Source organism: Coloeus monedula (assembly GCF_965178545.1).
Source record: "Coloeus monedula genome assembly, chromosome: Z".
Taxonomy (NCBI): domain Eukaryota; kingdom Metazoa; phylum Chordata; class Aves; order Passeriformes; family Corvidae; genus Coloeus; species Coloeus monedula.
In genome coordinates, this window is record NC_138822.1 from 33428627 (window position 1) to 33456221 (window position 27595).

A 27595-nucleotide genomic window follows, 5' to 3' on the forward strand; every position below is an offset into this window, starting at 1 on the left:
TATTCCTTTAAGAAGACGCGGCTCCCAAAGCTCTCCCTTCAGAAGCGAAGGGGAGCGCTGACTCCGCGCCCAGGCACGGTAGCAGCCCGCGGAGGGCAGCGCGGCGGGCGGAGCGCGGGGCGACGGCTCTTCCTTATGGGGCGAAGCAGGAGCGAGCTGGAGGGAGGCAGGGCTCCGGCGTGTGACACATGAAGCTGGGACAGCCGTACGTGGCTGGAAAATTTGCAGTGCGGGGGCAGAGACATGTGGCTAACTCAGGTAACCGGAAAGCCGGCTTTTATTCCTCCAGCGCATAACTTGCAATAGTTGTTTTTCCGTTTTTGGTTTGGTTTTTTCTTTTCTTTATTTGTATTTTTACTCCTGCCAAGTATGAGGCCAGGGAGGAGCAGGTTGTATGGCAGTGCTGCATATAAATACGCAGCCTGAGAAAACCCAGCAGATGTATTGAAGTTTTATTTAGATTACTTCGGGAACAGGCGAGTCCTGCGTGTGGAGGGCAGGTGGGTGCACCTCTTGTATGACTCTTGTCCCTGAGCAGTGGGGTTTGGGACCCTGCTGGAAGGGACTTAAGCTGCCTATCATGGTGGTGGGGGCTTCACGGAGTTTGAAATGAAAGAGGCAGAGGTGCTGGTGGAAGTAATATGAGCTGAGTTGAGAGCACACTTCCAGAGCCATAAAACAGCGCTGCAGAGCTGTGTAAAGTCTAATGACATCGGTTGCATAAGGACTGGGGTCAGAGTTCCCATCACCTGCTTGAATGCACCCTCTAGACAAGTTGGTCTCCAGATGATTCGTGTGGTACGTTGTAATCCTGTGGTCTTTACATGATAACGTAGCATGTGTGGAAGCTCGGTGAGGCATGGGAAGACTGGAAGGATTTGGGCAAGGACAGCTTTGAGCTACTGTCTGTGCCCCTTCATTAATAGACACTGTCTGTGTGTATGCCTGTGTTCGCGTTTATGTGGGTATGCACTTCTCAGCATTTGAAACCCCACTGATTAACTTTTTAAAAGTTAATCAGGATTTAGTGTTAAGGGTCAGTCAGCGGAAAGTCGGTCTGTTCGCTGAGCTGCAGCAGCAGTTTCTGCCTCCGGCGTGCAGTGAGCACCTGTCTTTCTGCACTTGTGAGTGCGTAGTTTACTGAATGCTGATTTTGTTTCTTCTTTTCCAGAAAAAGAGGAAGCTGCTATAAATGGAGAAGATGAAAAAGAACGGAAAGACACCTATTTTGTGGAAACACCTTATGGCTACCAGCTAGACTTAGATTTTCTGAAGTACGTGGATGATATACAAAAGGGGAATACCATTAAGAAACTAAATATACGAAAGGGGAGGAAAGCTGTACCAGCCTCAGTGGGTACCAAGAACTCTGGTGGCCGGTGCAGTGGCTGGACCTCCACAGAGTCTCTCTCTTCATCAAACAGTGATGAAAACAAGCAGTCTTCGGCAGCGAGGAGTCAAGTAACCTTGTCCGTCCCTGCAAAACCTTCAGTTTCCTTTGAAGTATCTCCTACCTACTTAACTGTCCCAGAGAATAAACAGCTTCCTCCTCCCTCCCCCCAGCCTCCTCGGCACAACCTCCTTGTAACAAAAACCCTCATGGAAACACGGAGGCGACTGGAGCAGGAGAGGATGATGCAGGTCACACCTGGAGATGTCCGCAGGCCTCGACTTTCCAGCTTTGGAGGTATGGGCTCCACAAGCTCCCTCCCCTCTTTTGTGGGATCCAGTGGGTACAGTCACATGTCTCAGCACCTGCAGAATGGGTATCAGGGGAACGGCGACTATGGCACCTGTTTCAGCTCCTCCTTGGGCAGTTCCATTCGTCACAGCCCCATGAGCTCGGGAATATCCACGCCGGTCACCAATGTGAGCCCGGTGCATCTGCAGCACATTAGGGAGCAAATGGCAGTTGCCCTCAAGCGTCTCAAGGAGCTTGAGGAACAAGTGAAGACTATTCCTGTGCTGCAGGTCAAAATTTCAGTGTTGCAGGAGGAGAAGAGGCACATGATGGCTGAGCTCAAAAACCACAGGAAAGCCACTCAAAACGACACATACGGTTTCAGAAAGCGATCCTACAGTGCAGGAAATGCAGAGCAGTGGGAACACATGTCTCAGGTGAGAAGAGGTGGAGAACTGTATATAGATTGTGAGGAAGAGATGGAGAGTGTGGAACAGAGCTCTCAGAGGATAGAGGAGTTCAGACAACTGACTGCTGAGATGCAAGCCCTGGAGAAAAAAATCCAAGATAGCAACTATGAAAGTCCAGCAAACCTTCGGGTAAACAGAGAAAGTCTGGCAAAAGAAGCCCGATCTGTTGCTGTGGGTGCTGATGAGAACATGAACGATGTCGTTATATACAACAGATCTGCAAGGCAACACAAAGAAGTAGCTGTGGGAACAGAGAAAGAAATGAGGGACTGTGGAGTTGGGGTGACAGAGGCCATGTTCGGATTGTCTACAGAGGCTGAGAAAGAGATAGAGCTTCAGCAGCAGACCATTGAAGCCCTTAAGGAGAAGATTTACAGACTAGAGGTTCAGTTGAAGGAAACCACCCATGACAGGGAAATGTCCAAATTAAAACAGGAGTTGCAGGCAGCTGGGTCTAGAAAAAAGGTGGATAAAGCCATGATGGCTCAGCCCCATGTTGTCAGTAGGATGGTGGAGGCTGTCGTACAAACGAGAGACCAAATGGTGGGAGACCACGTGGAGGTTGCTGATTCGTCAGTGGGAAACCATCTGCAGATGAGTAGCATCGGCACCTCCTGCAGACCCGCCACACGGAGCGCAGCTGCGGGCCCCGAGCTCCTGATGAGCCGATGGCTGGTGAGGGAGAGGGCAGAGGTGCAAGATCAGGGTACAGAGAGGTCCATGGAGCTGCATGATAAGTCAGTGGGCACAGAGACAAGCGTCTGTGAGACAGGTGTCAACACGGAGGAGCTGGCGGAGGTGCCGAGCCCTTGCCAGATGGCACGGGCGGTTGGAGCGGTGAGGTCTGTGGGCTGCGGGGACTGCTCGGTGAACGTGGTGGTTTGTGTGCCCAAGGAACACGTGTCCCGTGAAACAGTCACAGAGCCTGTACCCAGGGCAGAGGCAATGGTGATGGCCATGCCTTCCACAGCTAGCCAGCAAACCAGCACTGCTTTGGAGATGGTGAGCCAGTGCACCAGCACAGAGGTGGCCTGCCTGGTGGACTGTGGGACTAACACCACTCTGAGCAGCTGTGATAAGCAGACCAGCACGGACAGTGTGGAGTTGCGGAGTGTGGCCGTAGGGGATGGCCGGGTAAAGGACATACACGTGTCTACTAAGATGCGTTCTGTTGGAGTCGGCACCATGCTCTCTAGCCACCCTGGCTTTGAAAAGCCTTCTGCAATAAAAACCAAAGACTGTGGCATTGGACAGATAAGCGTTTATGAGAACTACCTGGTTGGTCTGAAAATGAGGAGCATCGCCTGTGGACCCCCTCCATTGCCGGTTGTCCCGACTGGCACCAGGAGCATAGGTGTTGGGGGAGAGTCTGTGTGCGACCCAGTCAGTGGTCAGTTGGAGAGCCCTCTGCCTCCGCCTGAGCTGAGGACAGGCTTGGATCACTACATTGAACGTGTGCAGAAGCTGCTGCAGGAACAGCAGATGCTGCTTGCTGAAAATTACAGTGAATTGGCAGAAGCCTTTGGGGAGCCCCACTCCCAGATTGGATCTCTGAATTCACAGCTCATCAGCACCCTCACCTCCATCAACTCTGTCATGAAATACGCCAGTACGGAGGAGCTGCGGAGCCTGGACCTTCAGAAGCAGTGCATGGAGAGAAGTTCCCCGTCAGGTAAGCCCAGAGTCCGGGCACACGTCTGGTACATTGGCCGGCTCTTCTGCAGGGCTGCAGATCAGTGGCCTACTAGGCTCTCGCTTAGTCTGGAAGCCGCTGTGTAGCCCTCCCCAAGGAAGTACAGAGCATTGTTGTTGAATGTGCCCATTGGGTATTCTGTCCAGCCCATCACTGGTAGCTGAAAAACCACAGGTGGTTTTATCTCTCCCTGTCCAGCAGGCTCTGAAGGTCCTGATGATGATGGTGCCATGGCTCTGACCACGCAAGAAAGGTGTCTAAAATTATGAAGGGTTTAACCACTGTGCAACATGCTGACTTCATTTTATAACTTTAGGAGTATTTGAGGTTAATGCCCATGGGTTTGGAATTTTAAACTTGGCATGCATGTTTTTAAAAACAGCAGTGTAAGATTGGATGGAGTTGAAAGTCACATACAGTGTCTGTATCAAACTGACTTGTTTCCACAGACCTTTCCCTGGATTTCATAGTGTTTCTTCCATTGCCTTTGTTCCTTGTGCTGCTCAGACAGAGACCTGTGGGGTGCTTTCCCCATTCCAGCAGGGCTGATTGCTTTATAATAGGCAACTCCAGAGAGCTTCACAGAAACCACATCTTGGGCTTTCTCTGTTCCAGTAACTGTTTGTCGTAATCCCTAATTACGACCGCATGTTTGAAAGGCATAATTACTGCTGGAGGTTTTGGTGACACTCAGGAAAGGCAAGAATCGGGATTTAAATACTCCTTGCCTTTTATTTATTAATTTTAAAGTATACACAATTAGTTTGAGGGATTTCTTTATTCCCTGGGGTAGAGTTGATTACTTTTTAATTTTTTTTTATGTCTGATAGTCTAGTTTAAAACTTAGCCTTTTTTTTCTGGTACCTTACTGGTGAATCCAACCACATTACTATTAAATTTATAAATGGTGGCTTCCTGGAAACCAGTATGTAATGCCTGGCAGTGGCTGTTAGATACTTCTTTCTTGCTCCTGCCATACAGTGACTGAAAGAAGAGGTTAAGGAGAAGGGAAAAACTGGTGCAAATGCATCTGTATTGTAGATGCTGAATTGGGACAAAAGCCCTGAGTAAGTACTATTTAATGTCAGCAGAATGTCATTGGCTAATCCAGATAACTATATAAAGCTCTTGCAGCTTGCTTACTGTCTTAAAATTTACCTATTTTTTTTTAAATGCAGCTTGGTAAATCTGATTGTTTTCAGTGTTTATGTGCTAAATAGAATCATCCATTTAATGAGCTGAGGTAAAATGTTTAGGTTCCCATAGTGAAGGAATAAGCAACATTTATGTAGCAGTAAGGAAAATATATGATGTTCTGTCTGCATACATGCAATATGGTACTATATAAGCAATGTTTTTATCTTTCTGGTATGCACTTTATATTCTAGTCTTCTTACAAGTAGTGATACAATAATAGTAAGGGTATCTAGCAGACATCAAAAGTGTCTGTGAAAACAGTGAACCAGAGTTATCACTAGCTGTAAATCCTTAATTCCTTTCCCAGCTTTTACTGCACAGTATCAAATTTGTAGTCTAGAGGCTTGAAAGTATTTAGACACAGGTGGAGAAATAGATCATATTTACTAAAAATGTTCATACTTGGATTCAGATTTCACATTCCTGATAAAATTATTCTGGAATAATTTTATATTAGCTTGTAATGCCATTATCTTTAGCTGTGGATGATGAGTGTAAAATTTCTTTATTTTTAGTCCCTGGTGAGAACTACATGCCTGGACTGCATACATAAATCAAGCTATGGGCTATAACAGTTCAGCCCCACAGAGAACCGGAGTGGAAAAGAGGTTTTAAGCCTGAAATGTTACCCCATCTCTTTCTATTAATTTTGAAAATACTGCCTTTAATACATTTATCTGCTGGTCCTTCTGCCTGTTCCTGCAGTTTTACAGATCATGTGATACATATTTCTGTAGAAAGATTTTTTGCTGAATGAAGCACTAACTTGAATAATTCTGTAATCACTGAACTAATAAAGCCTTTTTTTTCCCCATGCATCAGTATCTCATGATAGCTTATGAGCTCTTAATAAGTCCTTCCTCACATTTAGTTCTCTTGGATGTAGCTTTTCAGGTGTTGTGTGTGTCAACTCAGCCAGTGCCCCTTTCTCCATGCCTGGAATCTCAGACTGATTTCTGTAAAACCTGTGTAAACACAAAAAGCCTTCAGAGCACTGAGTCTCTATTCCAGTTCAGTTCAAATAAGCAATCGAGTTTAAGTTATTGAGAGAAGTGTGACCTCACAAGCCTCATTTTCTTAGAAAAACGGTGAAAATAGAGGCGGAAGCGTCTGGTTTCCAATTAGCATCAGTAGCATCATCTTTAATGCTTTATTCAAAGAGCATTCTTAGGAAGCATCTCTTAGAGGCCAGTTTCTTTTAGGGCAAAAATACCTGAGCTGGCTTTGAGGCTTGTGGTTTGGGTACCAGTTTGCCATGCTAATGGCTCAGTGTTCTACACTGCTTCTGAGGTAGCACGTTAGTCAAGTTCTCAGCTTTGCAGATTTTTCTCCCTGTTGTTGCTGGGGAGACGGGGTGTGCTGCAGGGGCCTCTGCCATCTCACCCTCCCTCACACAGCTTATGGCAGGTGATGGAGACACAGGCAGGAAAGCTGGAGCCTGCTGAGCAGGACAGAGGCTGGCAGTTTTCATCCCTAGACACCTTAAACCTCTCAGATGATCTATGAACCAAGTCTATTAGCAATTGGTATTTTGCTTGCTGTAAAATAATCACCTTCCATTCTGTAACTTGGCAACTCCTATTTACATATGTACTGTCTTTCAGAAGCCCTAGTGACCTGAGGGAATTTAGACCTACTGGCCAGATGAGTGCATTTCCACTCTGCAAAGTCATGTTAGCTGCCGTTGGCAGCCTGTGTGTCCAGCTTAACCATATGGATGTGGGTCATAAGCCTAGATGCTAATTGATCCATATTCTTAGACCAGACAGCGTATAGGAAGCCTAAAGGGAGATGAGTGCATTCATCTCCTCTGTTTGTTGTACTGTATTTTTAAAGAAGTTTCAGGATGTTAGATTTGAATGCTCATATGATGTGTTTTGTGAGATACCTGCCAGAAGCCTAACGTCACTTGTGCGGGTCCTAATTACATGGACTTTTTACAAGTCTTGTAGGTGGATGTCTTTCAGTGGCAGGGAGTTTTTGAGAATGGTATTTAAAAACAACAGATCTGCCATGCCCTAAAAAACTACCTGAGCACATTTGACCTGAAAATGCATGGCTATTTTGCCTCAGTGATCTTTAGGTGTCAGTTTTACAGTTGCTTTTTAGAACAATCCTAACTGAGCATCCCAGTGGAAGTATTACACTAATGAATCATCATGAGGAAGGAGGCAGCTTCTTGAGTTAAAACTTCAGGGAGTGAAAGAAAGTAGGAAGCAAGTAGTGTCAGAAAGTCTTGAGGGTAAGGACATCTTGATGTGCCATCTGGTGGAAAGATCTTCCAAGATTCTAAATTTCTAAGTTTAACCAGAGCTGGGGAAGCAGGCTGAGGGACAATGGAAAGACCGAAAGAATGATGGTGATGTGAGAAGGCCCTGGTTCTCCCAAATCAGTGTGTAGGACTAATGAGGTAGTGTGGACATGGTCATCTTTTCCTGTGTTGTCAGTTATAATGCAGGAAACAGGAGAAAGCTGTTTTTCTTTACAGATCTTGTGTTTGGCAGCCCTTTCTCTTGAATACTGTGTAGTTTGACAGGTTAGCAACTTCTTTCCTGGCAGCATGGACCATGCCATTGCAGTTGAAGACTTGGGGCTTGCCTGAGGCTCGGAAGCCTGTGCTGATGTGGCACAGGTATGGTGGTGATTGTGTGAAGCTGTGGGTTGCTACAAATTGTGGTGGTTGTACCTATGTCTTAGGCAAGTGGAGGAAGCCCTAAGCTCCAACTCTGCCATGGATGCATGCCTTTATCAGCAGATTAAGCTTCTGTACAGATGTTCCTTCTTGTGTAACAAACAGGATCCATCCATCAGTCTGCTGGGAAGAAGGTGACTGACATATGTGAAGCATTTTCCACATTATCTGGAAGGTAGTGCATCTGCAGCCATGCAGTTGGTCCCACTTACGTGCCACATGAGTACTGTTTATTTACATGTGTCTGGCTGGCGTTTCAGGGAACACAGTGCTTCCTCTGCATGTTTCATGTGGCAGGTGGTGCTAGTTGTGACAATATGGCAAGCGCAAATGGGAATGCCATTCAAAAATGGTACTAACCTCTCTATTAGGAGCTAGGGTGTTTAGCAGGGTTTTCTTGGTTTTAAATATCCATCCAGTTATATCAGAAGAAGAGCAGAGACCTGGTCAGTAACTGCCCTATAAAGACATTATTTGAATTAAATTCCCTAAACCTCTTCAGAGAAGTTTGATACACCTTCCCTGGTCCTATGTTAGCACAAGCTTTTTACTGTTGTCATTATTAGCATTACAATATTTGCTGGTTTGGTTCTCTGGTAGCACACTACATGCAGTGTTTGAATCAAAAAGCTGCTCTGTCTCCAGGCTTCTGCTTCAGTTAGCAAAGAGCATAATTTGCCACAGTGTAGATTATTTTTCTCTTCAAATTTATTGCTGCTTAGAGAGTGGCAAGCTGCAGCCTGCTAGGCTGTCTGTTAGATAGAGCCACAGTTCTCTCCCTGTGCTGTGGCACAGGGATAAAATGTTCAGGCACTGAGCTCTGTTTGGAGTTCAGCTCCCATGGTAACAGGCACATCTATGAATACTTAATGGCAAGAGATGCCCATTTTTCCCAAGGAAGTACTGTCATATTTCAGCAACAATAAAGCTTCATCTGAGAAAATCAAATCCTCTGAACGAGAAAGAAAGAAGTTCTCTGAGCTGACCTTCCTGCTGTGCCCAGCATCATGAGATACTGTGATCCACCCCTCATCAGGAAAATGAAGGATGGCTCTCACCAAGCTTCACACACAGTTGTCTAGGAAAAGATAAATAAGATGATTAGCTGACTCAAAGGTGTGTGATCTTTTCTGGTCAGTCATGTTTAAGGAAAGGAATTGGTTTTAATTTCCAGTTTCAACAAACTGGATTCACAATCCAATTTGGGGATAGAAAGCAGCTTCTCAGCACAGAGAAAACAGCTAAAGAGAGAGTGAAAATGAGATTGTTCTTGTAGTTCTCTTACTACAGCCCTTATCCTATTAGAAGGAGTGTTTTGCCTGGAGCTGAATGGTAGTTCAACATCTACCTATGCCTGGGCCCCAAGAGAATCTGCCTTCTGTCAGTGTATTGTATAAAAAGCTCACGTGTGGCAATTTTTTGTTTTGAACTTTTAAATTCACTGACTTCTAACCTGGAATGGCTCAAAAGTACCTTTTAAAATGCAACTACGCTCTAGTCTTCTGAAGGTACTGAATTTATCGGTTGGATGGGTTACTATCAATCTTTGTAAATGTTTAAACATAACATGTTTGCTCATCACTGCCTTTTTATTTACCTTAGTAGAATGGGTTTTTTTCTTCCAACAGTTCTGAAAAATAGACCAAATTGAAAGCGGATTAAAATTATTTGTATTAAAAAAATAACTTTTTAGGCATGAAGATTTAAAACCACTGGAGGAGACTTTGAGTGCTTCAGTCAAAATAATTTTGTAATGAGCTTATTTCTGCTGTGAAGAAATCATGCAGTGTGAAAGAGAAGTATTTCCTTGCTAGATAGGCTCCAGACGATACTTGTGCACTGTCTTTAGTGGGGAATGTATAGATTGTATCACTGACCATTATAAACATACTGTGCAAATAAATGCTTGCACTGACCACCAACATGTTAAAAATAAAATCTTTTTGCAGCTACCACATAGTAATAAGCTCGTGTGCTTTTTTAAGCTAGAAGCCTGTGATGTTCCAGCCAGAGCTAGGTTCTCATCCTGATGCTATTTAATCCCCCGGCCTTGTCTGCACTTCTCTTGGTTTCCAGTGGGATAAAAGTATTGTCAAGATAAATTGTTTTTATAATAATACTTAGGTTTGCTTCCATCAAACTAAATGGAAATTTTTCAAAAGCGGGTGAAGGCCAGACTTCTGTTACCATGAGTTCACTGCAAATTCAGAATAATCTATTGAGTCCCCTGAACCAGCTAACAGCATGACTACTTGTGCTGTCATAAATGTGAGGGAAGGTCTGCAGTTAGGAAGGAAAATTGAATCTTAGTAACAGTAGACAGATTTTATAGGTTCCAGAAATGGCATGGGTAACTGCTGCTTCTTTGTAGCAGTTTTGCCATCACCCTGATTTCAATTTGTGAGATTTTCAAAAGAAGCACAAGTGATTTATGAGAGGAGGTTCCTTCTAAAAAATTAAAAATAGGCGCTCTCATTCCTTCAAACCACTGGAGCTAAACCACTGAGGGTGCTTCAGTCACTTGTTTCCCTCTTAAACTGATGAGAGCAGCTTTCTGCGTAAGTGTTTATGTACAGTTGAAGTCAGCAAGTTTTTTTGGTTTGTTCTGTCATACTTTTGCCTGTAAATTACTCCTGAACTTTTCCAAAATCCCTCACTATGTTGCAAAATACATTAGAAGTTCTTGATAGCTCCCTGCTGTAGTTTGCTATTCCATATCAATACTTAGAAACTTACATCAAGTTTGCAGTATTTGCCTGGAACAGTAAACTAAGGAATATCATCAGGGGAAGTCTGCCTGAGGGCTTCTGTCTGGAGGCAGTGCCTGACTAAGTATTGACCTGTTGGCGAATTTGCTGTTGGTGTTGTGCTTTGTGACCTGGAGAAGGATTCTGCTCAACCATACTTGAGACCTCTGTGAAGTGAGAGGAAGAGTCTATTTTAAGATCCGTGTAGACTGGTGGTGATCTTCAGCCAGGGTTTCATTTCCGTGCTGGAGAGTTGTGCGCTGCCTCCAGCCCCAACAGTGGCCCTGCAGTTCTGTTGGAGGAAGAAGGAACTCCTCTCATTCAGCTTTTTGGTTTGCACAGCAGTAGATTAATCTGTTAAATCATTGACCATAATGTTGGGTGGCACAGCTCCTTCCTCTGTCTGTTTTTCTGTGGTTAAACTCGGTGCTCTCCAAGTGTCTTTATGTTGGCTGTCTTGAAAAGGGGAAGGCCTGGGACCTGATATTAAATGCTAATTTACAGCTTGCAGCATTAATGCTGAGTTAAGCCCAAAGCTCTCTTCCCCTCATCTTTGGGTACTGTACATGCAGTAAGTGTAGACATCTAAGAGCTTTGCAGGGAGAATGAGTGCTCTGACTGATTTGCCTAATGCACACTTGTTGTCTCCTTGCCCTCGAGTCTTGATGAATCCTCTTTTGTCAGGGGCCAGCTGAGCAGAACCCTTTTTTTCTTCATCAGAAGGCACGGACATCATGCTCTATATCCTGAATTCAGTGTGGTGCTTCTCAGCCAATGATGCATGAACCATAAGAGAGAACCTACTGAGATCTTGTTGCATTGGAGGGAGGTTGAAGAAAGGCTGTGAGTCAGGGGAGAGAAGTCTACTACTGTCGTCCTTTCTCTCTTAGCCTGCAGCTCCCTCCCCTGCCTGTCCCAGGGCAGGAGGGAGACACCTGGGGAAATGGAGGCTTGGGCTTCAGGGGGATGACAGGGGTGCACCAGGTGCTGCTGCTGGTTCACATCTGGCTGGAGCCGCACGCAGCCCTGCCAGAGTCCTGCCCTCAGCTCTGGCATGCACAAGCCCACCTGCCCCTCCAGACACGCCTTGGTTGTCACAGCTGCTTTTGTAGGAGAACTGTGATGTCTGGCAGAGGATGCAGACAGTTCTGCTGAAAGCAAACCTGGGCATCTTTGGAATCTTTGCATATCCCTGATGCTTCAAAGTAGGTTTCCTCCACTCCTTCCCATGTCCTCAGAGGCCAGTCTGGAGCAGAAGGGGTGACCTGGTAAAACCAGCCCAGGCAGCCACCACCAGCTGCAGCTGGAAGTAGTTACTGTGTTTTATACTCTTTAATTGTACCTGTTACCACTCCAAGCAAGCAGATAGACAGTTCACTTGTTTTTTCAGTTAAGGGAGTTTAAAAATCATTGGTTTTGGCTTGGTGCTCCATCACTTTGGCAGCCCTCTTCTCCTCAGCTGTTGGATGAGGGATGATGCTTGCTGTTGGGAAGAGACTCGACCAAAGTCAGTCAGTGCTGCAAAGTGGAGAGTGGTGGGGGAGCAAGGTCAGGACTTCCCTCTTGCTTTTCATGGGTGCCCAAGTGCTCAGACATGTCTCCAGAAGGGTTGCTGCTACCCAGGGGGCCCTGAGACGCTGCTGCCTTCTTACACACACACACGTTTCACTCTTTAAGAAAAAGCTTTTTTGCTGTGCTTGTAGTGACATGACTGTCGATACCCTGCTGCATGCCTTTCCCTGCAGACAGCTTCCCCTGTATGTTGGAGAAGCTGTAAGTAGTGGTGGAACTGGGCAATAGGTCTCAGGGCTGAAGAAGGTGCCCTGAGAAATGCATGCGGGGTGAAGCTTGGTTAGTAACTCAGAGACTTGGGTGGGAATGGGAACAAAAAAGAGGAAGCTGCTGGGAAGTGACAGTGTTTGGAAAAATCAGCTTCATTATGTCCTGTTGTAGGAAAAATTCACTGAGGTGAAGTAACAAGGGGGAAAGGCAGTCTAACAAGAACAGCTTGCTAGACAGAGATGTAGCTATGTGTCTAAAAATTAGGGTTTGGAATTTACCTTACTACAGTGTGTTAGCACCCTGTGCAGTGCTGCTCGTATTTGAATGAGGAGGCTGTGCCTTAATTCTTGATAAGTACAAAGGCAAAAAATAATACGGAGGCACACATCATGGGTGCAAGAAGAGAGTGAAAGAAAAAAAGTGATAGTGTTTAAAGCAATTTAAACTTTAGCTTTTTTTTTCCTTGAAGGCTAACAAGATCACTTAGGGAGGCATACGTGTGTAAAAAAACACTCAGTGTCTTGCACAAACAAAAGTATTTGTGCAGATTTGTAGAGCAGTTGTAATAGCACAGCTGGAGTAACTCCAGGGGAATCTGTAAAAGTCTGTGCGTAATTAGCACTGCCTTTTAAATATACAAAGGGAAAACGTGAGTGAATGCCAGCAAATCAGCGAGGGAAAAAAGTATAACCCAAACATTTGGAATTTGATTTAAATACAGCTACTAGCTCAGTACAATTCTGTCCAAAAAAAAAAAAAAAAAAAAAAAGAAATGTAGTGTGTGAGAGTTCATTGCAGTTGTCTCAGTAACTGGGCAAAGCACAAAGCTTTCAGAATTAGCTATAGTACTGGGAAAAAAGGAGGATTTCCTGAAAAATTTCTGCTTTCATGGAAAATGACATTTTTTAAAAAACAAGTACCATTAAAAGGTTACTGTTATTGCAGCAGGAAACCTGCAGAGCCTGTGAATGTGCTGTGCTCTTCAGGCTTGTCATCGAGGAGCAGCTCAGTGAGCCCACCCTGAGCCAGGGTGGCAGGAGCTGGGGTCACTACTCATACTGAAAGAGAAGGAAAAGGAAGGACTATTCCTTTCATGCATTTTTAAAGCCAGTATCTTTATAGATTGTCCTTGTATTGTATGTCTTTATCAAAAGAAAAACTCATGGCCATTTTTTTGCGTTTTCTGAAAGCAGTTACAGTCTTTTTCCTATTAGGTTCTCAGAAAAGAGTATTTCAAAGCACAAGCAGTGCCCTTTTTTTTCCAGCTTGGGTTTTTTTCTGTTGATCACAGTATTGATGGAAATATTTTCATTTGACTCCTCTGTGATGCCTACTGTCTTCTTTGGCAGGTGCTACTTTGGAGTACATCCCTCATGGCCAACTTGCAAACACACATTTAACTTCAAATTTGCGAACGCTGAAATTGGAGCAGGACACTGTGCCCACTCAGGAGGAGAAGAAGACTCCCCTGGTGGAAGCTGCTCGGGGAAGGAAGTCTTTTTCTTCTCAAGATAAAGCTCTCACTCCAATTAACCTGACGGATGATCAGCTTGCCTCAGGTCTCTATGGTAATAACTGGCTCACATTCACCTTTCGTCATGCTGGTGGAGTCTGAATATGAAATACAGTTAAAGAAGGTTCTCAATATTCTCAGAAAAGCAAAAGCAAAAAAAGATGCAGCTAAGGAGAAAGTCACAGTGTGAGACCCTGTGTCTGCACGTAGTGGTTAGGTTTTAAATGGCAGATTGTAGCGCATCAGTGAAATGCCATTTAGTGTTTTCATAAGAAAAATCTACTGAAAGATAAAGGGTTAATAATTTTTTTTTAAAATACTTAATTTTTTATGCATGTTTTACCTGTCTTATGCATAGAGATTGGTTTAAAAGTTGTTTCATTGAATACTAAATCTGAAAGATCTTCCTTGACTGAGCCTACCCACCCTGTTGAATAGTTTTTTAAATATGCTGTCTGTATTGTTAAACATGCTGTCTGTATTAATGTGTTCATTTTGGCAAGGAGCTGCTGCTCTCTGACACTAAGAATTAAGATTTTGTTAACAGAATAACCAATTTCAGTGTTAAAAGTTTTCACAAATAGCAAAGAAAAGCAAAAAGCCCATGTCTTTTCTTGAAGTTTTCTAAAGCATCATGAAGATTAGCAGCATGTTGAAAGATGGGAAAGTTAGGCTTAACTAGTTTCCAGAGCTGATTTTGAAGCTGTTCTTCTGTATTTCCAATGTGTATATCACACCATGACTGTATATACATAAATACTAGAAAACCCAGCTTCAGATGGTAAACTTAACAGAGAGATGTTGAAAAATAGAGAGCTGTTTTGAAAAATCATCTAATGCTGCTGCATTCAAAGCATGGCTGCGGATTTATACTGATAGAAGTGCTTTGTCTCCCTTTCTAACAGTATGTGCTAATAATGAGAACACACTCAAATCTATCATGAAGAAAAGGGATGGGAAGAAGGATTTGAGCAACACCAAGAAGAACCTGCAGTTTGTCGGCATTAATGGCGGGTAAGAGACCTGTCTCCAAAACATCTGTCACTGTAGCACTTCCACAGTGGGAAGAAGAGAAAGAACCCAGGAGCGCCTGCATGGGTTTGGCCTGTCCTTCAGGCTGGGGTGCAACTGCTGAGTGTAAGGATCAGAAGGAAGAATGGAACAGCTGAGCTCCTCTTAATCCTCTTGTGCTTGCAAGTCATATATGGCATCAGTCTCAAATACTTGAGATTTGCTGCCAGATTTAACACAGGAAAATGAAACACATGGGGACATTTCTCAGGCAATGCTTTAGTAAGGAAAACTTGTATATATCTTTGGCAGCTGACAAGCACAGCATTATACTATTAAACAAGACAGCAAGAGATGCCATTGCCCTAGAATTAGTTTTTCTGCCTTTGTGTTAAATAAATACAGAGACCTTCCTACACAAATACAGAGAAGAGTATGGAAAATTGTCTTTTTAAAAAAAATATTACTTGCCTTTTGAGAATGTTGCAAAGACCTTTAAAATGGTTTCATTAAATTGTTTTTATATACCTTTCCTAGCCCTTTCCTTAGATAAGTTTTTCTTCAGTACAATTGCTTTGTGCAGTATGTAGCCTAAATACCTCACTTACCTAATTTCTTATATATTAGATAAAAATACCACTACATATAGTGAGGGAATGTCACTGTAGGTGTGTTAGCTTCCCTACTTATATCTGCCTAGTAAAGCAACAACACAATTTACTCTGAATAAAGTAATTTCATTTTGGGCATAAGGCAAGGTCTGACAAAATGTTAAGACTTACGTTTAAAAGAGGTTGGTCTTTTTTCATTACACACTGTGTACAGAATAATGACAGTGTCAGTTGCCAGTAACACTGAGTGCAGTGAGTAGAAGAGGTCTCTTAGTCGAAAACAGAAGGACAAAGCTTTTGCAAGACATTTTTCCACTTGTGCCAGTGCAAGCAGGTACTGACCACCGTGGAATGGCACCGAGCAAGCACCTCTGCCCCTGCCCATTCTCCCTGTAGGTATGAGACCACATCCAGCGACGACTCCAGCTCCGAGGAGAGCTCCTCCTCAGATTCGGAGGAGGAGTGCGAGGGCCACGAGTACCCCTGCGACCAGCACACAGAGGAAAAGCAGCCCACCCCCCATGCTGCAGAAGTCTGCGCTGTGGGGGCAGAGAAGGACAGTCCTCTCCCAGAGTGTGAGGCCGAGGAGGTGGAAATCAGAGAGAGGTAGGCTGCTCACCCTCTCCAGAGTCTGCCTCCAAGGAGGTCACCTCTGCCTCATGGCATGGAAGTATAAACAGAGACAGTGAAGGGATATCTTATAGAAAATGGGTTTGCCAGCCTGCTAACCTGGAAAATTATCTAGGTGGAATAATAACAGTAAAAGAGCTAAAACAAAATTAATGTCATGTTTCACTGGAGATGTAGCTTAGCATCAAGTTATCTGTAATTGTCAGCTGTTAAATAAAAGAGATGCAGAAATTAATAATTAAGAGCTTGGAGGCCCTGGAGCTGTGTGTTTTGAAGAGCCCTGAGCTTACTGAGTACTGTAGCATAGCCTGTTATTTTACAGGTGGCATAAAAAGATGGGCAGTCTCTCAAAAGAGCTCTCTAATTTATATTTACACTAGCAAGGGGTGATTGGGTGGAAGAGCAGCAGACAGCTTAGATAGCCATGTGTATTTAAAGAGCATCATCTTTTCAAGCTGACTACTCTGGCAATGCCCTCCAAGGGGAAGAGGCAGGGCACATGGCCATGCATGGCCATGGTCCATGCAGTGATGGAGAATTTCATTACTCTAGAAGCACTAGCAGTTGGCTTGTAACCCATGAGGGCTAAAATGCCCACCTTACACACATGAATGTGTTAGCTTCTCTGATTTTTGGGAGAATTTTCTGGAAAAATTGCCATTATCCTCTGTGCAGGTTGTAGGCAAGGATGGTTGGCTACAGCCTGGTATACATGTGGCACAGGCATTGACCTTATTTTTGAACTTTGTAATGACAAGGGAGTAGAAGTGTAAAAATTAAAGAGGGCTGGAGAAAAGAGAGTAGATTTCCAGAGTGGGTGGGATGAGACAGGCTAGTTCCAGTGAATGGGAGCTGGCAGGGAGGCGCCTCTTGAGCTCTTTCCCACTGCTTAATTCTGTTTCCATCACAACTATTGGCATTGCTCCTTGTTAATCAAGTAATCAAAGCACATAGCATATAATGTGTGCTCTGCAGTCATATAGCAGTAGGTGAGAATTTCCACTAGAAGGGTTGCCAAGTCTTAGAACACAAAAGTGATGTGTTTCCCACTCTTCATTCCTGTTGCTCTTCCCCCATTTGTCTCCATTCAGTGTGGAGGGAGTGTCGGTGAGAAGAGCTGCCAGCATGGTTTCTGCATGGTGGGAGCAGATGGCTTGCCTGGAAACTTTAATTCCCAGAGAACTTTCAGAAAAACTAATGTTTCTGTACTGAAATGCTAAGATGAAAATTGAAACATGCCATGTATTTTGCTGTCTCCCTCAGATACGAGCTAAGTGAAAAGATGCTTTCTGCCTGTAACCTGCTGAGAAACAACATTGATGACCCTAAGGCATTAACCAACAAAGACGTGGTAAGCAATACAGGTCATGCAACAGGAAAACTTCAGGGAAGGGTGACTTCTGGTTTTACCAGAAACCATAGTGGGTAGGCAGAAGAGGATTTCATTTTTCCTACAAGACTCACAAATCTCTTTCTATCAGGACACTTTCATCCAGAGAATATACCTGGTGTGCTTCAGTGTTGTTGTCTCACGGCACATGCATAAAAATAGTAACATGAAAGTGCGGTTTCAACACAACCTGTGTCTTCCTGTGTTATTCCTGTGGGTGTTTTGGTTTAGCACTGCTTTGGGCAGCTCTCAGGCCTCGCATTAGGAGACTGCAGTGGGTGAGGAGCCTGTTGCTTCCTATGACAAAACCTCAGAGTCTGTTCTGAAACACTAGGTGATCTTCCTCCTTCTAAGCACAGGGATGCTGCTTGTCTTGTTTACTGCATTGCTGGTTTTTATCAGTGCTGCAGAGAGTAAGGAGGATTCGTTGTTAATACTTAAATACTCAAGTCTCAAGAAACAAAATGGTATTTGCCTTATTGGAAATGCTTCATAGAGAGATTTCCTATGCTACTCTGTGAGGGCAGTCTGAAAGCAAAGGAACACTGCTTAATGATACGAAATTGAGTTTTGCATTTGTTACACTTGTGCATATAAAAGGCAACACTTCACTGTCATTGTCGTCTTCTATAGAGCATCTGCAACTTCTTAAAGACAATAATGTTGTCTGTATGATGCAGTAGTATTGTCTGTGTCCAGTTCTGACATCTGTGGTCCAGGGAATGTTTTGAAAGGTTGTTTCATACAGTTGTGACAGATAGTTTTTAATCCTGTGTTTGTCCTTCAGGAGTAGGTTAGGCATTCAAACAACAAATGCTTTAGGCCCTCTTGGAGTTGAAAGTGTCAAAAGTGGCATAACCACATGATGATCTCTGCCTTGGAAGTGTAATTTGAATTTACGTTTTTCTTTCTTGTGCCTAAAGTGTTTTTCAGCATAAATAGTGCTTTGTAGGTGGAAGCTGCACACTAATCAGCTCTTGTCCTCTGTCTGTCTGCTTATACAGAAGTCTGGTCCAAACAGTTTAAATGTCAGTATAGCTAAGGATCTGTATAAGTTGTCCCAACCTCTTCCAACATACTCAGCTCTTGTAGCTGTGGTTTACACCAGAAAAAGCTGTGGACTGCACCTTTTTGAATGTGATAGATTAATGGAATTTAAAAAGTGTGTTGTTTATTTAATAATGTGTGTGATAAGTGACTAAAAATAGTTTCTTAGTGGTATTTTGCACTCAGTACTGCCTAAATTAATAATAAAAAATACTCTATTGTGTCAGTTTATGGGCACTTTTGTGTTTCAATTCCCCATGTTCACAAAATACATACATCACATTATAGTAGCACTGATGTAAAATATTCTGTAAATGTGTTTATGTAGTACAGATATATATGTAGTACTGGTGTGTGTAGAATATTTTCTCTTTACCAGACACAGGCCACCTCTAGAGCTACCGGTGTGTTTTCCCTAGAGGCTAGATAAACTTTCTGGCCACCTTGTAGGTGAGGAGATATGGTGGTCCTTCCAGTCAGTCTCAAAGTCAGAACTGGCGGTGACTGTGGGAGCCTTCTTGGCTCACAGTGAGATCTGCTCAACCTACCTTGTCACAACAGACAGGTCACCTAGTCCTCCAGTCTCAGTCCATACCAATGGGAAAGTTTATCCTGAATGTGTAGCCCGCATCTTCTCATTGCAACTGAAACCTCATTACTGCAGCCAGCCAGCCCTCAGGTGAAGAACGGGTTCTTTCTTTTTTTTCTTTTTTCTGCAACAGATGTTACAGGGTTTCTTTCCCCAGCAGTTCTTCCAGCAGAGCATCTCCAGTCCTTCCTGTCTGTCCAGTAGGTCAGATTTCCTTGACTTCGGTTCATTCTTGCTGCTTATCTTCAAAACTGTTTCAACCAAATATTTTGTGTTATTCAGTGATCAGACCAGAAAAAGGAGTCCACCTGTTGTCTTCACAGTACTAGGCAGAAGGAAGGGACTGCATCACATGCCATGCAAGCTATAAATCTGTTTATTCACCCCAAAACAGTATTTACCTTTTACATTACAGTGTGATGTTGTTGTCTTGGGTTCAGTTTGTAATCATCTGTAATGCTCTGCTCTTCTTCTTCAGAACTGCTGTCCAGCCAGTTCTTATATACTTTGTGCATTTGATAATTTGTGCCTCGGAACTGGGCCTAATGGACTTAGCATGCTGTTTAAGTCCAGTGAGAAAGTCTTGAGTTTATCAGTGATTCATAAGCTTAGTTAAGTATGTGATGGAAATCGTTATGCAAGTCTTTTTTTCTGTTCACCAGTGTTTGATAACCATTAATTCTGGGAGTATTCTCATCCTAAAATTCTGTGCCCTCAGAGGTGAACCATTCCTGAACGTCAGGTGAAGTGAGAGGAAGTAAACAACTGGTGTTTTAAAGTGGGCTGTAGTCAGAGGGGAAGCTTCAGTCTGTACATCTTGTTTGTGTGTTGAATACTTTCTTCCCACATTGGACTAAAAAAGGCTTGACCTGCATTGCTGACTTGTGGGATGGAAAATCCTTTAAATAGATTGTCCATATGTAAATTTTTCTGTCTTGGTTTCGGCAGAGGTTTTGTTTAAATACCATCCAGCATGAATGGTTTCGTGTCTCAAGTCAGAAGTCAGCTGTCCCTGAAATGGTTGGAGACTACATAACTGCTTTTGAAGAGATTTCTCCTGCTGTCCTCAGACATATCATCAACATGGCAGATGGAAACGGCAACACAGCTCTGCATTACAGTGTCTCACATTCTAACTTCGAAATTGTGAAGCTTCTTCTGGATGCAAGTAGGTTTGCTTTTTTTTTTTTTTTAATTATTCTTGGGTTTGCAATTCTCATGGGTGAAATCCTTGATGGGCTAGAGGTCAAGTTTGGTCTTCTTCCAGCAGGCGTTCTGACTGTTAACTGTTATATGGTGGCTCACTTAGGTGGTCTAGAATCTTTGTTTCTAGTACTAGCTTTGGAGGTGATGCTTCTTGAAGAAGTTAAAAAAACACTTAAGTGAATTATATACAGAGTTGAGATAGGTAGATTCCTGACGCTTGGACTGTAGTCCCAAGTTGAGCAGCACCAGCCTCCAGCAGTTTTCTTGGGAGGCAGCACAGCTGCTGCTCAGCACTCTGTAGGGTGCTGATGGAGGAAGATGCATTGAAGTACACCTCAGTACCTATCCTGAACATGCAAACTAGTCTAGCTTTATCTAGAGCAGTGCAGAAGCTTTTTCTGGCCACCACATGTGCTGCTTTCTTGAGAAACTGGAGCAATATGGCATTCTGTCTCAGAAGAGCCTTTTCCTAGTCCATAAGCAATGTGATGCTGCTTCATGTAGTTGCTTTTGTTGCTTCCTTTTCTTGATCCCCTTGCAACACACATGCAGAGAAAGTAGTGGCAAAGGGGAGAGTCTGGAGCATCTGCTCCCCACATGCAGTGTGCCAGATGGCATCCAGCAGAAGGTATCACACACTGAAACTGGTCCCAGGCTGGATGTTTAATCTGTTTAATCCTGGTTTTGCTCCCTGAGTGAAGTTTGTTTCTCTAAACTAGTTGAAAAACCTGTCACATTTGGTTGTGAAAGCTTAACTAGGCCAGTGACATGTCTGGAGTGTAAGCCAAGCAATATTAATAAATCCAGAAGGGTAGCATCAGATAAACAAGGATATTAATGATACAAATCTCAGCTTTGATAACCTAGCACATGTGTCACACATGGAGAGACTTCCTCAGCAGGAAAGTGAGCACTTTGAAATCTCTGGTCCTTTTGAAGGCAGTCTGTGTTTGGGAAGAGTGAGTCACAGCAGGGGAATGCAGGGAATGTCAGAAGCATGGTGAAATGGGGCAGGCTGGCTCTGCAGCACAGTGTGGTGGGAGGGAGCTGCCCCTCTGCTTCCCTAGGTGTCTCAGAGTAGCAGGAACATGCTCATCTCTTCCTGTAAGTCAGGACTCCTGTATATAACCTATAACTGTAGGTTATAGCTGCTAGTGTATGCCTGTGAGAACACCAGGGGTGTTACCTGTAAAATCTAACAATCGTGACTAGTGCCCAGGTACTTCTCTCTGCAGGAGAACACTGCTCATGCCAGTACTTGGAAATGTTTGCAAATGGGCAGATTCCTTCAGATTTCAACACACTTCCTCTGGACTGTGTCTGAATGGTCACTATGGTCAGCTTTGCAGTGTGGTTGTATCACAGGTAGATTCTTAGTCCAAGAACTCTGTGTCTGTGTTTGGTGGGAAGAGTGGACAAGATGAGAGAATCCTCCATAGCATGAAGCAGATTCACCAAGAGAACAAACTGGAGAACAGTTTCGCTCATTAGCCACATAGAGAAGGAGCTGACTGTGACCTCAGAAAACTCTGCTGAAGTAGTCTAGTCACAGTAGGAACACACCACTTCTACAAGTTATTCATTACTCATGACGTAATGCATGTAGCAGAGTATTGTGTTCTCTGGCTTCAGTGGCTTCACAGAAGTGATGTCTGAAAGTAGTACTGGTCTACTGGGTATAAGGTATCATCACTGATGTCTACCAAACATGAAAGAATTTGCAGTATCTTCCATCTGCACTTGCATTGCTTCTGAAGTGTTGTTTTCACCGAAAAAAAAAATCTTTTGTCGTTAAGTCTGAAAAATTTCCTAAACCACTTTTGCTTGTTAAGATATCTGTGGTGCAGTTTAACCCCTAGTCTACAGATAGTGTTTACGTAAATCTGAGTCCCTGCTTTCCAGTATGATGAGCACACTGAAAACTCTGCTGCCCAGTAAGCAAATAAGCACTGCTGAATTTCTGCAGAATTTTAGGAACAGAGACAGACTGGAGGCAAGGTTTGAACAAAAAGGAGAACTCTTGTCAGTTGCTGGCACTGGTCAGAGGACTTGCCTGTGTTTGCTGCCAGAGCAGTTTTGTTCATGGTCAAATACACTGTGGAACTGGCAGCAGTCTTTAACTTAAGGGGAGTTTTTTTGGCAGCTCCGAAACACGTTGAAATACACTTGGAGATTTTTAAAATAACACCAGTTGCAGGAAGATGTTTGTGCTGAAGAGAAGTAGCTTTTCCGCTGACCATGTTGCTGGACCATTTTTATTCTGCAGTGTGAATGCCCTTAGGAGAAGAGCTTAAGGACTGTCCTGACAGTGTTTCTGAATATCATGTCAAATTTCAGATCACTTGCTTTTACAAAAGGAAAAAAATATATACTAATAAAGCTCTAAATGATAACATATAAAATGTCTTTGTGCTGTCTCTTGTGTTGTACACATAGTGCAAAAGAATTCTTTTCTTTCTCAGGTTCAAGAGCTCCTCTGTTTATTTTTTTCTTCTCCACCTTCCCTTGAATTGCATCCATTATGAAACCAGTTGCTACTTTTTCTTTTTATAGGCCGCTCTACTGACAGTTTATTCAGTTGATTAGCACAATTACTGCTTTTTGGGTTCTTGCTTTCTGAAGAAATTATGTCATCCCTCTGCAGATGTCTGTAATGTAAATCATCAGAACAAGGCTGGTTATACCCCCATCATGCTTGCTGCACTTGCAGCTGTGGAAGCAGAGAAGGACATGAGGACAGTGGAGGAACTGTTCAGCTGTGGGGACGTGAATGCTAAAGCCAGCCAGGTCAGTCAAACGGTTCAGGAGGCACAGTTCTTACTGCTGTACTCCTCTTGCCTTTTTACTGTTCCTTCCATGCTCCCATCCCTGTTCTGTCGGCTCAAATGTTGCTCTCATTTGCTTTCTTCATCTGTGGGTATTTTATGTATGTTTTTGACTGCTGTATACAAAATGGAGGTGTGGAAGAATGGTTGAGCCTTAGGTCTGGACCTCTTCTAAAAATGAAGGTTGATTATTGTGTGAAAGAACTGAATTACTGAATTTTGGGTGGCATTTACAAATTCTGCAGCATTTTGCTCCTTTGAAAAAACTACAGTTGTCTGAAAATAGATTGGATATCTTCCATTAATTCAGTAAATATCTATGTGAATGTGGGATATATGACCCATAAAAGATGTTTAAATAATGGCAATCAAAGCCTTGAGAGTACTGTTCAAAATAACATTTTTTTTCCCCCCCAGAAGAAACACAGTGTCCGAAAAAATAAAGTGTTCGTGCTTTGTCACTGATTGTCTCTGTAGTGACTTGGGTTTTCCTCTTCTCTCCATGCAGGCTGGTCAGACTGCACTGATGCTAGCTGTGAGTCATGGCCGGATAGACATGGTTAAAGCTTTACTGGCCTGTGGTGCAGATGTCAATATCCAGGATGATGAGGGCTCTACAGCTCTGATGTGCGCTAGTGAGCACGGACATGTGGAGATTGTTAAGCTTCTGCTGGCTCAGCCTGGGTGTAACAGCACCCTGGAGGACAATGTGAGTTGCCTTTCAGTGCTTCTGAAATCTTCTTGGGTGAATGTCTGACTCAGAGTGCCAAAGTACCAGCTGCATGAATCTTCTGCTTAATGGTAGCAAGTGCTGTGATTATTTGGCTAGTATTTTTACTTTTCTAACAGACCTACCTGGTAGCTATTTCTGTGGTTAGCTGTAGGTGTTTAGTGGCCAGAAGAGAAAAAAAAAATGGTTAGCTCATAGTAAAACATCTTTCCCTCTGACATTCCTTTCTCCTTTCAAAGGAGTTTTCCAGTTTTCGGTTAGGACCCTATCTGGTGAGTTAAGGCCTTGCTGTGTTACTTCTCTGTGCCCATGGCAAACATCAGTGCTACAATTCTCTTGACAGGATGTTCACACTGTGTTTTTGTCACACATGACTTTTGAGACCATAGGTTCAGTCTTAGCCATGAAGCTACACTGTCCTGACAATAAACAGATACAGACTGTGACTTCAGTGCCAAGTGAGACACCTGCATATTTCTTGTTTGCAGAGATCCTTGGAGCCTACACCATCAGCAGACAATTGGATATATAGATTTCTCAAGCTTGAAAACATTGACTTAGCTTGTTTCTTGCCCGTACTATGTTCTTGTTAACAACATTTCTTGAATACTTCTCTGTTCTTCCTATTGCTTTTCCTAGTGAACACTGAAATGGAGCCTGGGTTTGGGATTTGGGAGGGCAATGGGTGGTTATTTGTTGAAGCTGTTGCAGAGAGGCAAAGACATAATTTCTCTTCATTCAGTCACCTGCTGCAGGAGGCAGCTCAGTTGCTTGTAGTGCTAGCAGTGTGTAACATCTGGCCTGAGGGGAAAATGTAAGAGGACCTCAGTCTAACAAACATTTTTGGGGGCAGTCTAGATTATTGCTGCTTGGATGCTGTTAGCACTATTAGATATGAAATCACTAATTAACAGTCTTTATGGGGACATGATACTTAACTATTCCTGTGGCCAGTGTGGTAGTTTCCCAAGCACAGTTTGACTGCTGCTTATTCATGGATTTGTCTGTGCTGTGAGATTGAGATTTTTAGCATTCCCCATGCCATTCTGAGTGTCACAGTGACGCTCTTCCAGTCTGCATGATCAGTAGTTAGCTGAGCATCATCCCACTAACGTGTGCCACAATGATTCAGCACCTCTCTTTAAGAACTTGTGTTGACTGGAGAGTGAGTGCTGTGCATTCGTCATGCATTATATCGCATTCTAGTAGACAGCTCTTGTAGCTCCCTGTCTGCTCAGGACAATGAGATTTATGGATAATTGCTCCCTTTAGTCTCATAAGACTTTCCATGTGGACGCTGTCCATTGTGTACCATGCTGGAAAAAGGGTTTACCATTTAAGAACTGGGGCCAGCTGTTCCAATACCAGTGCTACAGCAGTGGCTGGAATGTGTGCTCCATCCCCGTGAGACATTTCAAATACTGGCATTATTTGTAGAAACTTCTGTGCGCAACAGCCAAAAGCCCGGCAGTGAACCAAGCAGCAGGTTCACATCACAGGTTTCCTGACATCTGCTTCTTCCTGGACCAAACATGGTCCAAATGAAAACCAGCAGATCAGTAAAACACTCTTCCAGCTAAAGCACTTTTTGCTTCTAGAACCCTCAAGAGCTGGGGTTTTTGAAAGCAATAGTATCTTCTGAGAAACTGAGGTGGCAGTATTTGACTAGGAAAGTCCATTTGTTTGTATTTAGACTTCCATCAAGGAGCATTTGAAATTATGAATGCAATTCCTCTTAGTGTTGATGGGAGCTATACCACAAAAATTATCATTTTAACACAGCAATTATCATTATATTTGACTAGCATTCTTCCTCCCTTATCATCTCTTCTGCTTTTTACTGACACTGTAGTTTCTCTGAGACAGCCCAATCTTCTGGTCTTACACAGCACTACATGGTAACGTTATTGTGATAATGGTGTGCTCATTCTTCCACAGCAATAATCGAGACTCCTTGTTGAGAGAAATTATGAGGCTCTGACAATTGGACTGCCTCATAAAACAGCAGTGCAAGCCTTAAAACAAAAGAAATTAAACAAGACTCTAAATTAATGTCTGTATGAGCAGTAGGGCCTCCACTTAATAACTTCACTTCTCTGTGGGCTGATAGGGCTTTTAAAAGATCTGTCAAAGCGTACAAGCACTAATTCTCTTGTTTCTTCCTTTCTTCTCTCAGGATGGCAGCACAGCACTTTCAATAGCCCTGGAAGCTGGACATAAGGACATAGCGGTTCTCCTTTATGCCCATGTCAACTTTTCCAAAACCCAGTCACCGGTTAGTACACAGCCTCCTGTAGTTTATGTTCTGCCTTGCTGCTGCTGGTCAATATAGTGAAATGTGAACAAGAAGTGTACTCCCTGACAGCTGTACAGCAGTACAGCACATGAAATTTTGAGTTTATTCATAAGATAATTTCTGTGCTGCTAAGTGGAATGTGCGTTTTAAAATACATGGTGACTGCAGAAGGTTGAAGCCTGGCTGGGGGATAGTTCCTGCTTCTCCTCCCAATTACCAGGGGGTACAGATAGCTCACTAGCAAGGTTCACTGATTCTGGCTAGTGTGCAGAGGTGCTGTTGTATCATTTTAGTGATAATTATTGACCTGGAAACTGAAACATAGCTGTTCTAGGTGTTTTGGCAGCTATCCACCTCTTCTCTAGCCCTGACTCACTCTCCTGATAAACTGCTGCTAAACATTTTACTGTCTAAACAACGTGTGCTCTCAGTTAAAAGGCTGTACAATAGCTGGCACTTTGCTTCCTAAAATAAAAAAAAGAAATTATCTGTACAATTAAAGGTAAGGAATTGAACAGAGTAACTTTGAGTGTTGTGTTTTCTATCAGCTGGCTGGAATAATTTCATTTTGATTAACTCTTCTTTCTTCTTTTTTAGGGCACTCCTAGGCTTAGCAGAAGGACGTCTCCTGGTCCCACCCACAGAGCCACGTTTGAGTAGTAGTGTATAAATATCTGTAAAAAATCTCTACGCCATCTTTAAGCTGCTAAATGTTACTGTTTTACTGAGACAGATACTGAATGTAATTGTCTTGTGCCTGAACTCACCAGCGAAGTGAAAGCAGAGATCTAGTGCTAAAGATAGAAACTAAACTTGAAGCAAGCATAAAGTAGTGCTCAGTGGAGAACCTTAGCCAGAACTGTTCTTTTGCTCACATACTCATCTTTCTGTACACTGGCATAAATCCTGTTTTTCTTTGTTGTAGATTATCCTTTCGTATGTTATGTGCAAACTAAGACTTCTAAAGCTGTCAATGCAGGGGTGTCCCAGTGGCTTATTTCTAGTCATTCTAAAATGTATTTACTGTGCCTAGACTTCATCACAGTAAACTCATAAATTTCATTCCAACATGATTTTCATGTTTTTAATTACTTTGAAATTCAGAAGTTGCAGTTGCTTATGTAGTCAGCTCCATGGATCTTGAGCTGGTGGGTGAGTGGGTAGGTAATGGGGATAGAGCCTCTTGTCAGGTCTGAAGTTCACTAAGTAAGTTGTTGCTAATTGGGGATAATGTATAACTTTTTATATAAAAGATACTAGTATCTATAAAATTAACTCACACAGTATTTTCAACATTTTATATTCCTTAATAATTAAAACCTACATGAAGAATTACATGTCCTGTTACCATATTTTTATTAACTGTGTCAGTCTATAAGCTCCATATATGTTTATTGGAGAATAAAATTAGAGGTACCAGCTGTATATTCCCCTTGAGTGGAATTGAGTGTAGTTCTTGGTGAGTATTTATGGAATGCTATTACC

The 27595-nt window shown here is 43.1% G+C and overlaps 1 protein-coding gene across 2 annotated transcripts; it reads left to right on the plus strand.

The window, feature by feature from the left end:
- On the plus strand, positions 1 to 27592 carry KANK1 (KN motif and ankyrin repeat domains 1). Of its 2 annotated transcripts, XM_082300900.1 has the most exons (11): positions 1 to 258; positions 1172 to 3823; positions 13612 to 13830; positions 14681 to 14789; positions 15794 to 16003; positions 17291 to 17378; positions 20002 to 20221; positions 22904 to 23046; positions 23593 to 23793; positions 25991 to 26089; positions 26708 to 27592. In XM_082300900.1, the coding sequence occupies exons 1-11, from the start codon at positions 189 to 191 to the stop codon at positions 26768 to 26770; spliced, it is 4074 nt and encodes a 1357-aa protein (XP_082157026.1). In that variant the 5' UTR covers positions 1 to 188; the 3' UTR covers positions 26771 to 27592. The 2 variants fall into 2 exon arrangements, with proteins under 2 accessions (XP_082157026.1, XP_082157027.1); XM_082300901.1 differs by lacking the exon at positions 15794 to 16003.
- The last annotated feature ends 3 nt before the right edge of the window (positions 27593 to 27595 follow it).

Bases quoted from the DNA above. Each gene is read 5' to 3' on its own strand.
- KANK1 (XM_082300900.1), top strand. From the start codon at position 189: ATGAAGCTGGGACAGCCGTACGTGGCTGGAAAATTTGCAGTGCGGGGG. The intron at 3,824-13,611 runs GTAAGCCCAGAG...CTTCTTTGGCAG, and splicing joins GGAGAGAAGTTCCCCGTCAG to GTGCTACTTTGGAGTACATC. The intron at 26,090-26,707 runs GTTAGTACACAG...CTTCTTTTTTAG, and splicing joins TTTCCAAAACCCAGTCACCG to GGCACTCCTAGGCTTAGCAG.